The following is a 14,933-nucleotide window of genomic DNA, read 5'->3' on the forward strand; positions in this document are numbered from 1 at the left end:
TTACGAGAAATGAAAGTCTTCGTCTGCTGTTATTTGCCACATTATAACCTCATCTGCAAAATCTTTCCATTTTTTTCTCCAGGTTGACATACAAAGGTGCGGTTTCGCTATGCTCTGACCATCTTGAGTTAGATTATTATTGGTTATATTGGTCTATTATCGAGATTGGTGTAGAAAAGATTGGAAAGAATAAATGTATTGACAAGTGATGTTGGAAGACCTCCTTCTCCCTACTATCATGGCCTATTGAAGAGTGTGGATATGCAAATGAGCTCTTTGGAGTAATGTGGGCATTGCCACTTACTTATTTCTTTGCAGCAATGACAACACCCTTGTCGCTCCGAAGAGTTTATTTGACAAAACAGGTGATTGTCAGCAACAAAGTCACCGATACACAAGGGGAAAACACTGTTATATTCAGATGACCTATCTGCCCATGGTTGAGTTGACATGCGGGGTTGTGGTGATACATTCCCTTTAAGGAATGAGTTCAAGGCAGGAATTCACATTAATCTGTACTGATTATATAATATTATACCTGCAGATGTCATTGCGGGGAAAGATGGCTGCTATTAAGTTGAACGGACATCTATGCAATTCATGGAAAGATTGAGCCTGCCAATGTGGGAGCTGCTCTTCTTAGTTCTTATTTATAAAGGAGGGTCCATTGAGGGAGACGTCACCCAAATCTATTCAAACGAATGTAAATTCACAGTCTTACTATTAGATAATTGAAAGACGATAACCAAAATGGCTGCGCTTTTACCGAAAACGGCTTCCCTAATGGCTATGTATATTAGCCTAGGAGTGTTAATTGTCTCTATACAGTAACCAAGACAGGGATTGTATTCTCTGTACTGAAAAATAGTAATGTAAATATACACACAAGTATCCATCTATGCTATGATATACACACAAATACATACTGAACAAAATCTTTCTTCTAGTACAATGTCCTTCATACAAACATTGACTCTTTTCAATCCGAGTGTCTATACTGTCTCTCACATACAAGGGAGTCAACCAAAGATGTATTGCGCCCGGGCTTGGTTAACCATTGACATTTCCACAGAAACCAAAACAAATACCAGCCGAGAGAAGAAAAGGTGCTGCAGCAAAATCTCCGTCTAATAACCGCGCAGCTGTGCGGAGGAATTCAGCTCAACTCTGTACATAGAGAACATGCAAGACAAATCCCTGGACTTCCACCGCCAAGTAAACATCAAGCCTTACATGATAGCAACAAAATACTGGAGAGGAAATTAAGAAGTAAACTATTATCTAAAAATACATGTTGTGAGCCAAAAGGAGGACAAAAATAGACAAGACCGGCACCAAGATGTATTTTTCAATGGTTAAAACCATTTATTATTAGGATAAAAACATTCAGAAAAACAACTTGCACTTATTTTACATCGTGACCTTCTTTATAAATTCCTAAATAGTTCTACAACAGAGAATAACTCACAGATTCGTAATATTAGATGAAGGTAAAACAGCAGTGAAATCAATGGGAGTTTTAACAGATTTTGATTTACAAGTAAGTGACACATTTTCTGATGGGTGCTAACAACGGTAATGTGAACACCGCCTCACGTGATATGCAATTATTTTGGGAATTTATGAGGGAAGATGGAGAGGGGCTTTTTTTTTTTTTTTACAATGTTTACACTGTTAATGTCAACTGTAAAAAAAAGTGGAAAAAGATCCAGTGTAAACTTTTTTAGAGCTGCAATTTTGGTCCAGGCCAAAACTAAAGATTAGTGGAAATTTTTTAGAGAAACACCCCGACTAAAAGTTGTATATTCTGGTTCTTTCAGAAAGCTGGATTATGGAAACTGTAACTTCTTACTGGTGGGTGTATTTGTGAGTGATACACTCCCTTCTGTTCCTCAATTGTGTCATGTGACCAGCAATAAGACAGAGTGCGGGGAAATCGCTAACCCATCTATGCTGCTTTTCTGACATAGATGGGGGTCAATATGGTGCATGTTTAACACACAGCCCTTTTTGAGCCATAGATATTCTTCATTGTTGGGTCTTCGCCTAGCTTACCACTTTTTATGATAGTGTACTGAGCAGGACAGAGACCAAGCCCGGTCAGGCCATGCCAGGGATGCCTCGATCTGACAAAACTGGTATGAGTTATACCATAAAACTATGTCATTGAAGGGAGTGTCACAATTATTAACAGTCCTGATCCTCTTATTAAGTCAGGAACATGTATTACCAATGGGGGGAAACTAGTTAAGACACTGGCATATGAAACACCAGTCTTATTATATGGGGATAGGAAGTTGTTTCTCTCTTTACTCGTATGAGACTCACATCAAGGATCTTATTGGAGCGATCAGTGTTTAATACTGCAGTTCTGTTCCCTTCATGGGAAAGGGCATCTCAGGGGTATTGAGCAATCTCCTGCCAATTCCACACTCATGGCTGGATAAGCATAGGCCATCAATGTTACATCCTGGACAACCCCTTTAACTAACCTACTGCCTCCCTGACCACAGTCATGTTACTTGGACACTAGAGTAACTCTAAGTACACTTTCTATATACATCCGATCACTTTAGAAGTAACTTCTTACTTACATAACTTTCTTTATTTATCCATTTCTCTCATTTATATAGCGCCAACATATTCCATAGCACTACAAAGTAGGGCTCACAATCTGACATGATCTAGAACAGATGATAACCAGGATCGGCAATAACCAACAATGCAAGGGAAAACTACTGAACTGCTCCTCTTGTAAGTCACCTCCATCTTAGTGCAATTCATTACTTAAGACCGAATTTACATATTTTTTTTCGCTAAAAGTCCACAACTTTTTCTCTTTCCCTATTTTTCCTTATCTGAGCCCAAAACATCCAAAAGTGAGAAAAAGCGGCAAAAAAAACACTAAAGTATTTGCATGGAAAGTATAAGTGCCATCTAAACACAGCTGAGGCAGCAAATATGTCTAAGAAAGCAGACTATAAAACAACCACAAGCTGATGCAAGATGAACCTGTTGCCTTGTGACCGTGTTATTTCATTGCTTCCTGAATTTACAGGTCAAAGGGGAACCGGTCATAAAATATACTGTTTGGAAACTACCACTGTGGTGTTATATAGGATGGTAATAGCTTTGTAAAGATGCGATGCTCTGAAGCGGGCCTGGTAGATTATAGAAAAACGAAGTTATAAAGTAGCATGTGCTCAGTGGCGTAACTAGGAATGGCGGGGCCCCGTGGCGAACTTCTAATATGGCCCCAGGGTATAATAATCGGAGACCCAGGGGAGGCTACAAACATAAAAAAATACCGAATGCAGATGTGAACCAGGCCTAAGACTAAGCACATATGCATCACATATATCAAACACCACTAGACACTGTGATAAATCTGGTGTCGTATAAAACTGTCTCGGTCAAAGCTTATTTTTAGTTTATAAAACTATTAGTAAATCTGCCCCACTGTATTTTATGACTTCACACATCATGTTTCAATACCATAAAAATGCAAAAGTATTGTAAAGCAAGAAACAAATTATTACTAGGCAGTAAAATATAGATTGTTATCTTTGTAACATTGAAACTTACTCATATTTAAGATGATATCAAGTCCGCATTCCAAAGGAGATCTTCTTGGCAGAGTGCACCCAATCTGTGGAAAACCAAGAACACCAATAATCAGTAAAGCTCAACACCATCATTTGACAAAAGCTATCACATTTCCAAAGATTTTAATTTTTTTTTATGTAGATTGTGAGCCCCATATAGGGATCACAATGTACATTTTTTTCCCTATCAGTATGTCTTTGTAGAATGGGAGGAAATCCACACAAATACGGGGAGAACATACAAACTCCTTGTAGATATTGTTCCTGGTGGGATTCGAACCCAAGGCTCCAGGGCTGCAGTACTTACTACTGAGCCACCGTGTTGCCCCTGTGTTTTCAAAGATTGTAACCACAATTGTTTTAATATGAAGGGATGTTATATTTTATTTTCACTTATTTCTCTTACATATATAGCACAGACATGGTCAATTCTGTTCCATATAGGCCACACAATCTTAACTCCTTATCTGTATGTCTTTGGAGTGTGGAAGAAAACCCACGCAAACACAAGGAGAACATCCAAACTCCATACAAATGTCATACTTGTCAGGATTCAAACCCAGGACTCCAGTGCTACAAGGTGACAGTACTTATTGGTACTGGTCTGACAACTAAAGCCACCACAGATCAGCTGTCACTTCACACAACAATCACTTCACACAACAATGACGTCACACACTAACCAATCGGATTCTCATGACCTACCCCAAGGATCATTAATATTTAACTCCAGAAAAACTCCTTCCTACAATTAAAGTGACCCCACATACTGTACATCGCTAACAACAAACTTTTATTGTAATGTATATGGCCACCTTCATAGGTTTTCTACCAGGATATAGTGAGAACATACAATTGTATTTGGCTCAGGAGAGTGAAAAATACTTCTAAGTCACAGGTGACAGGAAAAGGAAAGTGCGTGGATGTGCAGTTTAAGACACGGCAAAGTGAGATGGAAGAGTGTGAAATGTCCGGTCAGGAAGTCTGTGATAATAGTGAGAGATGTATAGTTTCAAAAGGTTAGAACTGGTCTAAGAGGTGCAGAGAGTTGTGTCAGTTAGATGTTATGTACAGATCAGTTGTGACGTCTCATTAAAGGGGCTGTTCCATCTTTTTAGGACAACACATGGGGAGGGGGGTGTTACCACTTGGGATAGCCCTCTACGACTCAGTGCAAGTTGCAGCTACACAATCCCTACCTCTATTGCCCAGGGTGGCTCAATACTTAAAAGAGTTGTCTACAAGATTTAACCTATGAACAAACAGGGTGACTCATGTAACACTGCTGGTTATTGTATCTTTCTAATCTGCAACTAAATGCAAGGAATAACCAGCGTTGGCATGGGTTATACTGTACCTCGACAGTCACATACTGTACCAGGACCTGGTAATCGGGTTTCTTGGTATATCATACCTGACCATGCTATATATATGGTAGTACTTTTACAACTGGTCCGGCTTACAAAGTCCAAATGGAAAATAGGTTCTTTTCTTGGTAGGGAAGAGGCAGTCTACAGATGGTGATACCGACACTTAATGGAACAATGCCCACGGGTTCGCTACCTTGGGATAACCCTGGACTCTGACTTATCATTCAAGTCACACTTTCAAACCCTCAACACCTCCTGCCACCTCCAACTCAAGAACAGATGCTAATCCATACCCTCATAATCTCCCGCTTAGATTACTGTAACACCCTTCTTCATGGCCTCCCAGCGAATACTCTAGCCCCCCTCCAGTCCACCTTAAACTGTGCTGCTCTCTTAATTCACCTCTCCCCCCATTTTTCATCAGATACTCCCCTCTGCCAGTCCCTTTACTGGATGCCCATTGCACAGCAAATACTGTAGATTTCAAGTTACTAACACTGACATACAAAGCCATCCACAACTTGTCCCCTCCATATATTTCTGACCTAATCTCCCTCTCCCACACATAACCTCCGATCCTCCATAGAGATCCTACTCCGTTCTGCTCTTATCCCCTCTTCACACAACTATCTCCAAGATAAGGAACCTACAGTAGGTGATCCCACTTTCTGCTGAGCATTTATTCCATTCGGATCTTACACAGATATAGCATTAGAACAGATGGGATGTTACTGAGTATCAGGCCACATTATGCTATTTACTTAGTGCACTGATCTAGATCACTTAGCATAGCGCACCATTGCATAACAATGATATACAGTAGTCCACCATTTGTACACATAGTACTTGCTACATTTGTAAGTACTCTTGCATTTTTTTCAACATGGAGTCCTAGTTATAAAGCATTACATTACCAGCCATCGATCTCCCTTTCCTTCTTGTTTGTTCTACGTGGGCAACAATGATAATATTGTGATCGTACTATACAAACATATTCACAGACGACAAAGGTTCAGACTACTGGGGGGCAACACGGTGGCTCAGTGGTTAGCACAGTCTGCAGCCTTGCAGCACTGGAGTCCTGGGTATGAATCCCGCCAGGAACAACATCTGCAAGGAGTTTGTATGTTCTCCCCGTGTTTGTGTGGATTTCCTCCTATTCTACAAAGACATACTGATAAGGGGAAAAAAATGTACATTGTGATCCTTATATAGGGCTCACAATCTACATAAAAGAAAAAGGTTCAGACTACTGCATTACATTTTTGTTTGAATTTTTAGTTTTTTATTCTTAGAAAATAAAGTCTTGAAGTGTAATTTTTTTTTTTTTGCATTGCAGTCTTTTTTTTCTTTGCATTATTTCATATATTTCATACCATACAACACTATGAGCGATTGTTTGCTACTATAACTCCCCCTTTCTCAGTGACTATTTTTATTCTTCTATCATTTGTGCTCTTTTTATTGGCAAAGTAAGAAATACTATATAATGGCCCTTTTTATGAGTACAGTTTGAAAGAGCAGAATGTACAGTTTTAATGGAAACTTGCCGAAGACCAACATGTACAGTCTGTCTTGTTCTACACCAGCCAACTGGATGCGGAAAGTTTCCCCAGACCGATCCAAGCTGAATACAGTACACAGCCCTGTTGTGCCAGAAACACTAAGAATGACGTTTTTGCGTGCTTTTTGATGCTAAAATCTGTTTATATTTCCATAACCACTGAAATACGATGGAAACTACTATAAAGTGCTTTTCATTGTTCTATTAAGATACTTTTATGCGTCTATTTTATTTCAGATTGACATTATGATTTTTATAGAGCAGATCTCCAGGAGACCCCATGTTTGGCCAACTTGGCTTTGTATATCTGTGGCAGGTACTGGTGTTTATACTTTCTCCCCAGTGGTTTTTTAACCCTTTTGGGCTAAGACCCACGTAGCGGGCCGCACCGAAAAAGCGCTGCTTGAAAAACTGGGCAGCAACGCATTACGTTTTTTTCCCCACAGTGCTTTTCATAGAAAGTCTGCAGAGATTTCCTCATTGGAGTTTCTGCTTCCATTACACCCATAGGGAAACCACTGACGTCTGCATAGGTATAATTAACATTCTGCGATTTCCAAAACCGCAACGTGTGGCCTGACTTTAGTCTGCCATGAGTATATGTTTATCTAGTCCAGGCAACAACAACATTCATCCTGTATTTATTTGTATATGAATGCAATGTGTAGCCTCTAACTCCTTTCATTCCATTGCAGACCTGACAAGGCTCTGTTCAGATTGCATGCCATACCTATGATCATAGTGACTGGGATACAATACATACGTCTCAAACAAACAATATGCTTTTTTTTCCAATATGCAAATAAGCTCTTTGGAGCAACGAGGGCGTTGCTGTTGCTCCAAAGAGATAAGCAGAAATGCCCTCATTGGTCCAAAGAGCTCATTTGCATATCGACAAAAAAGTGATATCTCAGCAACAACGGCAACAAATCACTAGAAGAAAACATTGTTTGATTCCGGTGACCTTAACCTACCAATATGGGAGGCTGGGTTGACACGCTGGGTGCTGGTGACAGAATATATTTCTTTCCCATAGAACTATCATCCTGCTCAGCTCCTCCTGGTATATTTGCTTTCACTGTCAGTATATGTAACTAAGCAGGGAATCTGGAGCTCTGAATCAAAATAACAAAGTGCGATCTTATAAAGATGTATTATGAATTTAATGGGTCCAGAATTTTGGTCGTGGGACCAATTGCTGACACTGGCAAAATACGGCAAGTGTTTTGATGGACTGACTACAGTACACGCCTGTGCAGACCACAACATACTGTACACCGATTCCTTTTTCCTGAAGATTAAGTCACACATCTGTATACAAGCCCAGGCCAAGGACACCACCAAGCAATTACAGTAAAAGGAAATACCCCATTATATTACAGTAAATAAGTGTCATAGCATAACACGGCCAACCTTTGTCACTTCAAGTAACTTGGCTTACGCTACAGAAATGGAACATCAGAAAAGCAAGGTCTTTTATAGGATTAGATCAGTTCAGTAGAGTTTCATGCAGGGTCCATGTGATGTCCCCCATGTCATAACCACTGTCAACAGGAAGACCAATAGGCCTCTAAACGGTTAAACAATCCTTGACCGAACCTTGATGGTCTGGTGAGGAATCGTAACGCCGAGCAGCCATACACATCTTATTCTATACTAGCTTTTACCCGCGACTTCGTCTGCGGTGAGTTGAGAATTGGGCGGACACAGACGTGTGAAACTGTAAAAGTGCTTTAAAAAGTTTGGTGGGCTAGCAAATGTGATTTGATGTGTTATATTGTGTATGTTGTGATACAGACAATGTGATGTGTTATACAGCCTGTGTACAGGAGTATATATGTATCAGGTACTGTATATAGCAGTGATAGGAGATACATGTAATTATATAGTATACTAGCTTTTACCCGCGACTTTGTCTGCGGTGAGTTGAGAATTGGGCGGACACAGACGTGTGAAACTGTAAAAGTGCTTTAAAAAGTTTGGTGGGCTAGCAAATGTGATTTGATGTGTTATATTGTGTATGTTGTGATACAGACAATGTGATGTGTTATACAGCCTGTGTACAGGAGTATATATGTATCAGGTACTGTATATAGCAGTGATAGGAGATACATGTAATATATAGTATATACAGCCTGTGTACAGGAGTATATATGTATCAGGTACTGTATATAGCAGTGATAGGAGATACATGTAATATATAGTATATACAGCCTGTGTACAGGAGTATATATGTATCAGGTACTGTATATAGCAGTGATAGGAGATACATGTAATATATAGTATATACAGCCTGTGTACAGGAGTATATATGTATCAGGTACTGTATATAGCAGTGATAGGAGATACATGTAATATATAGTATATACAGCCTGTGTACAGGAGTATATATGTATCAGGCACTGTATATAGCAGTGATAGGTAATACATGTAATTATATAGTATATACAGCCTGTGTACAGGGGTATATATGTATCAGGCACTGTATATAGCAGTGATAGATAATACATGTAATTACAATGTGATGTGTTGTATTGTGTATGTATAGTGGAAAGCTATATGTAAATGTGAGTGAGTAGAGTGAGGGCTACTCCTGAGGTGACAGTAAGGAGTGTGCAGGCAGGTTGAGGCAGGAAATGCCAGGCAGTGTGTGTGAGTCTATAGCTGGGGCTAGGAGTCCTGATTTTGTGAGTCTCCTGCTAGGAAGCCATGTTGTTTAGTGGCACCAAAAGTAGCCTGCGACTCAATCCTGAGGGAAAACTATGTTTGTGGAAAATTGCACGCAAATCCGTCCAGGCGTCTTAGCGTGATTGAGGAACAAATATCCAAACTCACAAACATCCAAACATCCAAACACACAAACTTTCACATTTATAATATTAGTAGGATTGACTGTTAGGCTCTATTCTCATATAGCTATCTCAGTAACACCGAGGGTCTTAAGGGCTAAGCTCAAGCCCATTGTTTTGACACACCATTAAAAAATATATCGTACTTCTGGACATTTTCCATGTAGCTATCATGAGGGATCCATGAGAAACAGATGCCCCATTAATAAAATGTGGCTATTAGAATGGACCATTTCATCTGGTTTTCATTGCTTTTTCTCAGAATAGTTGTGTGAATCAAGCCTAATGGTCATCCAGACTGGTTGTACATGTTCACTGGCACTGGGCGAAGGGCAGACGAGACGGTCCATCACATTGTCTCAATAAAGATCATTCACGTAATGGCCAACCGCACCACATTCAGAGTAGGGACAACCGGATGAACATTTTAAGCAAGGCCGTGAGAAAAAATGCAGGATTTCACAGAAAGGAGCCAAAATTTGTTGATATACTTTAGCTATGCTTTAAGTGTGTGAAAACTCACAATTCATGAGACGATACGGCAAGCATAACAGGTTGGACGTAACAAGAGAGGATGTGTTGATATAAAAGTATGAAGGGAATTCAAGAGGAATCGTTCACGTTGACATGAATAGTTGGCATACTCAACAAGTACACTAGATCTTCTGATAAGGGTCAACCCGAAATGGAAAAGTTTGAGGCTTGACTGACAACTTGTTTACTAGCGGCATGTCATAAAGCAAGGGCTCGAAAAGAGATGGGCGTTGTGTTCCAGTTTTTTATTTCCTTTTTTTTTTTTTTCTTAAATGTAGATTGTGAGCCCCACATAGAGCTCACAATGTACATTTTTCCCTATCAGTATGTTTTTTTGGAATATGGGATGGAAATCCATGAAAACATGGGAAGAACATACAAACTCCTTGCAGATATTTTTTTTTTTTTTTTGCCCATGGCGGGATTTGAACACCAGGACTCCAACGCTGCAAGGCTAACCACTGAGCCACCGTGTGGCCCCTTTTATTTCCTTTTTTATCTTGTCTAGACCTAGTCGTGACCTTTCTAGCTACAGGCTACATTTAGCTCTAATATACCAGGAGTGAGATAAGGGAAGATCGCTCTACTGTCTAGAAATGTTCTTTGCACAGTAATGGAGGCCACGGACATGAAGACAATTCTGATCTAGGACCTAACACAATTCTTAATTTCCTTTCAGACCTCCCATACAAGTGAATGGACTTGTGTGTATGACCACCTCTCCATATATACATGGCATATGTCCATTACTATGAACCTGAGAACACTATTTGTGTACATACATACAAACAGGTCTATGGACCAGGCACATACGGTATATACCAGCTTCCCTGGACATGAGAAAATAGACAATCTCACCCCAGCTCGGAGCTGCACCTGCAGCCTCGGGACTGTAGTTTCACACTCAATATTTTAGCAAATATCCAGGCCTGCTCCAGGCCTAAATATCAGACATAATAGCTGGATCCACAAGGGGATAGGAAGCAGCCAGATTTTATAGAGGTTTACAAACTGTACAGCCAGATGCACAAATTACACGAGGGTGGAAAATGCAATTAGGAAAACATTCAGTGCGGGAACAAGTGTGCTGCCAGTACGGAGCTGGCGCTCACCTGTATCACCACTCCAATGTTCTCATCACTTTACAGCAAGACATTTCTCATAGAGATTCATTCCTATCATAACTGGTGCGGGCAGATATATGAGAGCTGGGGATGACAGCTATTTCAAGTGTAACACAACTAAACAAAAAAACTTTGCTGTGCCAAGAATTCGATCTGATCAAAAAATGTACTTGATGGTTAAAGAAACTGCGAGCTCAACCAACACATAGTATACGTCAGCAGCATGCAGGCTTAATATATCTGGCCTTCTTAACCCCATATGGTCACACATGTTTATGTGCTTTATGTCTCCTGACATGTCTGCATTAGTAAATACCTGTATCTTCACTTTGTGCCGACCTTCTATTATTCCTAAGAGACAACTGGGTGTTACCATTCCACTTGTAAAAGGTGTGCCCAGGGCCACTTTAACCAAAGGGTCAATTGTGCACTTGCACCAGGCCATATGGTAGCAGGGTCTCTCTTTGGACAGCAGGACAGTCCTACATTTGCTGCCCCACTGTCCAGGGAAGTGTGTCCTTGCTGCACCAATGCATCGGTGTCTGGAGGACAACGATGAGTTGAAGCCAGTGATGAAGTAGGGAGCTGTCCAGTCCCTACCTCATCACCATGGTCTTTGCTCCCAGTGTCCTAGGAGCAGGAGGGGCGATGCCTGTTACTTGCTAAAGACTCATGGAAGAGAGAGGAGTGAACAGGGGAACGTGGAAAGGTAAGAAGGTTTGGTTTTTTTTTCTTTGATTATATACAGCGGGGGACACAAAACTGTGTAAGCAATCTGGGGAGTGGGGGGGACATACTGTGGGGCAACCTGAGGGATGGGGGGGACATGATACTGTGGTAGCAACCTGAGGGGGACATGAAAGTTTGGGGGGCATACTGTCATAAATGATTGACAGCCATGGCCAGTCAGAAGTAGCAAAGATCATCTAAGGATAGATTATTTTGAAGCTGGAGTCGGTAACTTTTTTCTGTGCGGTCTATAATGATCAGTCATGCCAACACCTTACAGTTTACTTTTACTGCTCATACTATGTAACCCACAATCCAATATGATAGCATCTAGTTTCCTAGTGGCTGGAGAATCACTTGTTATGGCTTCGTGCACACAACTGTAACTTTTATACGCAATATGGATATGCAGTTACGGGTAAAAGTACAGAGCCATTCATTTCTACTGGCCCAGACACACAGCCGTAGTTCATGTGTGTTCATGCCATATACAAAGACCACTAATCATAAAACATGTCCTATTTTTGCCACATTTGTGGCACAGACAAGTGTACAGGATTATACAAGTCTTTTTGCAGATTCATGATTGTGGATGTCCTGCGGACATGTTTTTTTCTCAGATTGCAGATCAGTATTTGCAGACAGTAAAAACTACACTTGTGTGCACACGGCCTAAGGGTTGTGCAGAAGAATTGCAATAAAAGGGAATCCGGAAATTCTTCATTGTTATCGGGTTAGTAAGTCATCACCGTACAAGTTTTTACTCCAAGCTAAAATGAAAATAATGTCATGCTAACTTGCCGAGACTTGTCTCCCTCTATCTAACTATGAGTCACACCTAAAATATGGATAAAACAATAGGAAGTTCAGAGATCAGATTTTAGTGGATTTCATTGGTGCTCCAGCAAGTCCCAATTGACTATGTGGACAAAATACATTATATTGTATAGTAACATCTTCAGTATAATATGGAAGATATGCAATCAGTCTATGGTGCATCCTATAAACATGATAACCGTAGGACAGGACACATTCTTATCAGCACTTTAATATTCCACAGGAGAGTCATCCAAGGTCTGCATCATCCATTGGAGGAGATTTACTGGTGTGTTTACGCCAACCATGTTACTTTCCTAAGAAGGTTGCATGGCAAAGGTTTGCTAAGGGCCAGAAAACTGGCAAAAATGACGCTTGAACTCTATGCCAGTTATGAGCTAGTGTAGTTTTCAGTCCATGCACGCGTCCCCCAGTGGGTGTGGGTGGGTGTATATAGGTGCCTCATATATATGAGGAGGTGTGTGGCTTGTTATAAATGAGGCACACCCTCTGCTGGTACAGTCTTCATGGATCTCCTCCAACCACTCCTCGGTATTCTGCAATTTATAGGTGCAGGTCAAATGATGTAAAGATAACCACATATACAGTAGAAGTAGTGACAAGTGCAATGAGTCAGAAAATAATGACATCATCATAAAAACAAGAAAAATAAAAATATCAACTCCCTCAGGCAGGAGGAGGCGGTTATGTAAGATGTTCAATATCGTCCACATCCATTACCTGAGGCAGGAGGAGGCAGTATACCGTCCACATCCATTTCCTCAGGCAAGAGGAAGCAGTTATGTAGGATCTTCACTTTCGACCATGTCCATTCCCTTAGGCAGGAGGAGGCAGTCATGTAGTATGTTCAAACCGTTCATATCCACTCCATTAGGCAGGAGGAAGCGGTCATGCAGGATATTCAATACTGTCCACATCCATTCCCATAGGCAGGAGGAGGCAGTCATGTAGATTGTTCAATACCGTCCATATCCACTCCCTCAGGCAGGAGGAGGATGTTATGTAGAATGTTCAATACTGTCCACATCCATTCTCATAGGCAGGAGTAGGCAGTTATGTAGGATGTTCAATACCATCCACATTCATTCTCGTAGGCAGGAGTAGGAAGTCATGTAGATTGTTTAATACCATCCATATCTACTCCATTAGGAAGGAGGACGCAGTCACGTAGGATGTTCAATACCACGGCGAATTACGGAAATATAGTATAAAGCATAAGTCACTGAAGAGGAACTCCTAGCAAAAGATGAAGAAAATGCCCTGACTGTCACCCTGAGCTTTCCAGACCGCCTTAATGTCAGGATTTACATGACCACAGTCTAGGCTCTATATATAAATACATGTTACGGATGTCATCATCCAACATCCTATATTTATATATAGCATACATCCAGACTACTGCAAAATACAATTTATAAACAAAACTGGACGGCAGATGTGATGGCGGCGGCTGCTATGGAGATCTGATTTGGATGCTACAATAACATAACACCAATAAAGTGCTGATATATTGAAACTAAGTATTTTTATAGTGAGTATTACTGTGCCAAAATATGTATATTGTTAAGTCGTATCCATCATGTTACCACCCTATAGGCCTCTGTTGCATTGTTTTATACAATCATATCTGGTTTGTAGTGCCATAGGAGGACCCCTTATATTTTTAATATACACTAAATGGCCCCTATACGGACACATGACCCCAGAATAGGGGTCATATTCCAGGAGGAATCTGCTCTGGATTCGGGGGGTGGAATCTGACCCAAAATCCATGGCAAATTCCTCCATGTGAACTGACTCTAATAAAGTAACCAGTCAGTGGAGTTTAATATAGATAAAAATACATGGGCCCTTATGTGCTGTAACAGAGGTAAAAGCTCAAATACTGATCTATACGCTGATAAAGAGCTATGTTTGCCTGCGTACTACAAATAACGTCCTATATAGAAAGATCTATGCAACGTTAGGTGTGAGTTATCAAGAATATGCAGCTATAATCTGAACTGTCATATTAGACATCTCCACTGGCATACATGGAAATTTCCACTGACTTTTTGTGATTCTTGGTAATGGCCAAGTGTTAGGGATTAGTTACTTTTCTTAGTTTCAGGAAGGATTGGGAAGTGATGAAAAGTCTAAAATGTTTCACGTATACAACATTTGTATGGATGATCCCCACTTTACCGTCTTCCAGTGACTTTCTACTGTAGTCATTTTGCCCTAGTCAATGCTATAAAATAATGCCTGTACTGTGACAACCTTGTAGCAGAGTATCTACGATCAGGACCGGAGACAACTCTACTGTTATGTCTATAGCAAGG

At 40.5% G+C, this 14,933-nt stretch overlaps 1 protein-coding gene across 3 annotated transcripts in view; it reads right to left on the bottom strand.

Annotated features, from left to right (window-relative positions):
- LOC142200837 (mitogen-activated protein kinase kinase kinase 3-like) overlaps positions 1–14,933 on the bottom strand; it is a 108,558-nt gene that overhangs the window by 68,838 nt on the left and 24,787 nt on the right. For 2 of the 3 annotated variants that reach the window (XM_075271478.1, XM_075271477.1), the window contains exon 2: positions 3,586–3,649. The exons of the other annotated variant lie outside the window; for it this stretch is intronic. In XM_075271478.1, coding sequence (XP_075127579.1) covers positions 3,586–3,649 — 64 coding nt within the window. The remainder of the gene's footprint in view (positions 1–3,585; positions 3,650–14,933) is intronic. 3 annotated transcript variants of the gene reach the window in all.

This window comes from Leptodactylus fuscus, chromosome 4, assembly GCF_031893055.1.
Source record: "Leptodactylus fuscus isolate aLepFus1 chromosome 4, aLepFus1.hap2, whole genome shotgun sequence".
In the NCBI taxonomy this organism is placed as follows: Eukaryota; Metazoa; Chordata; class Amphibia; order Anura; family Leptodactylidae; genus Leptodactylus; species Leptodactylus fuscus.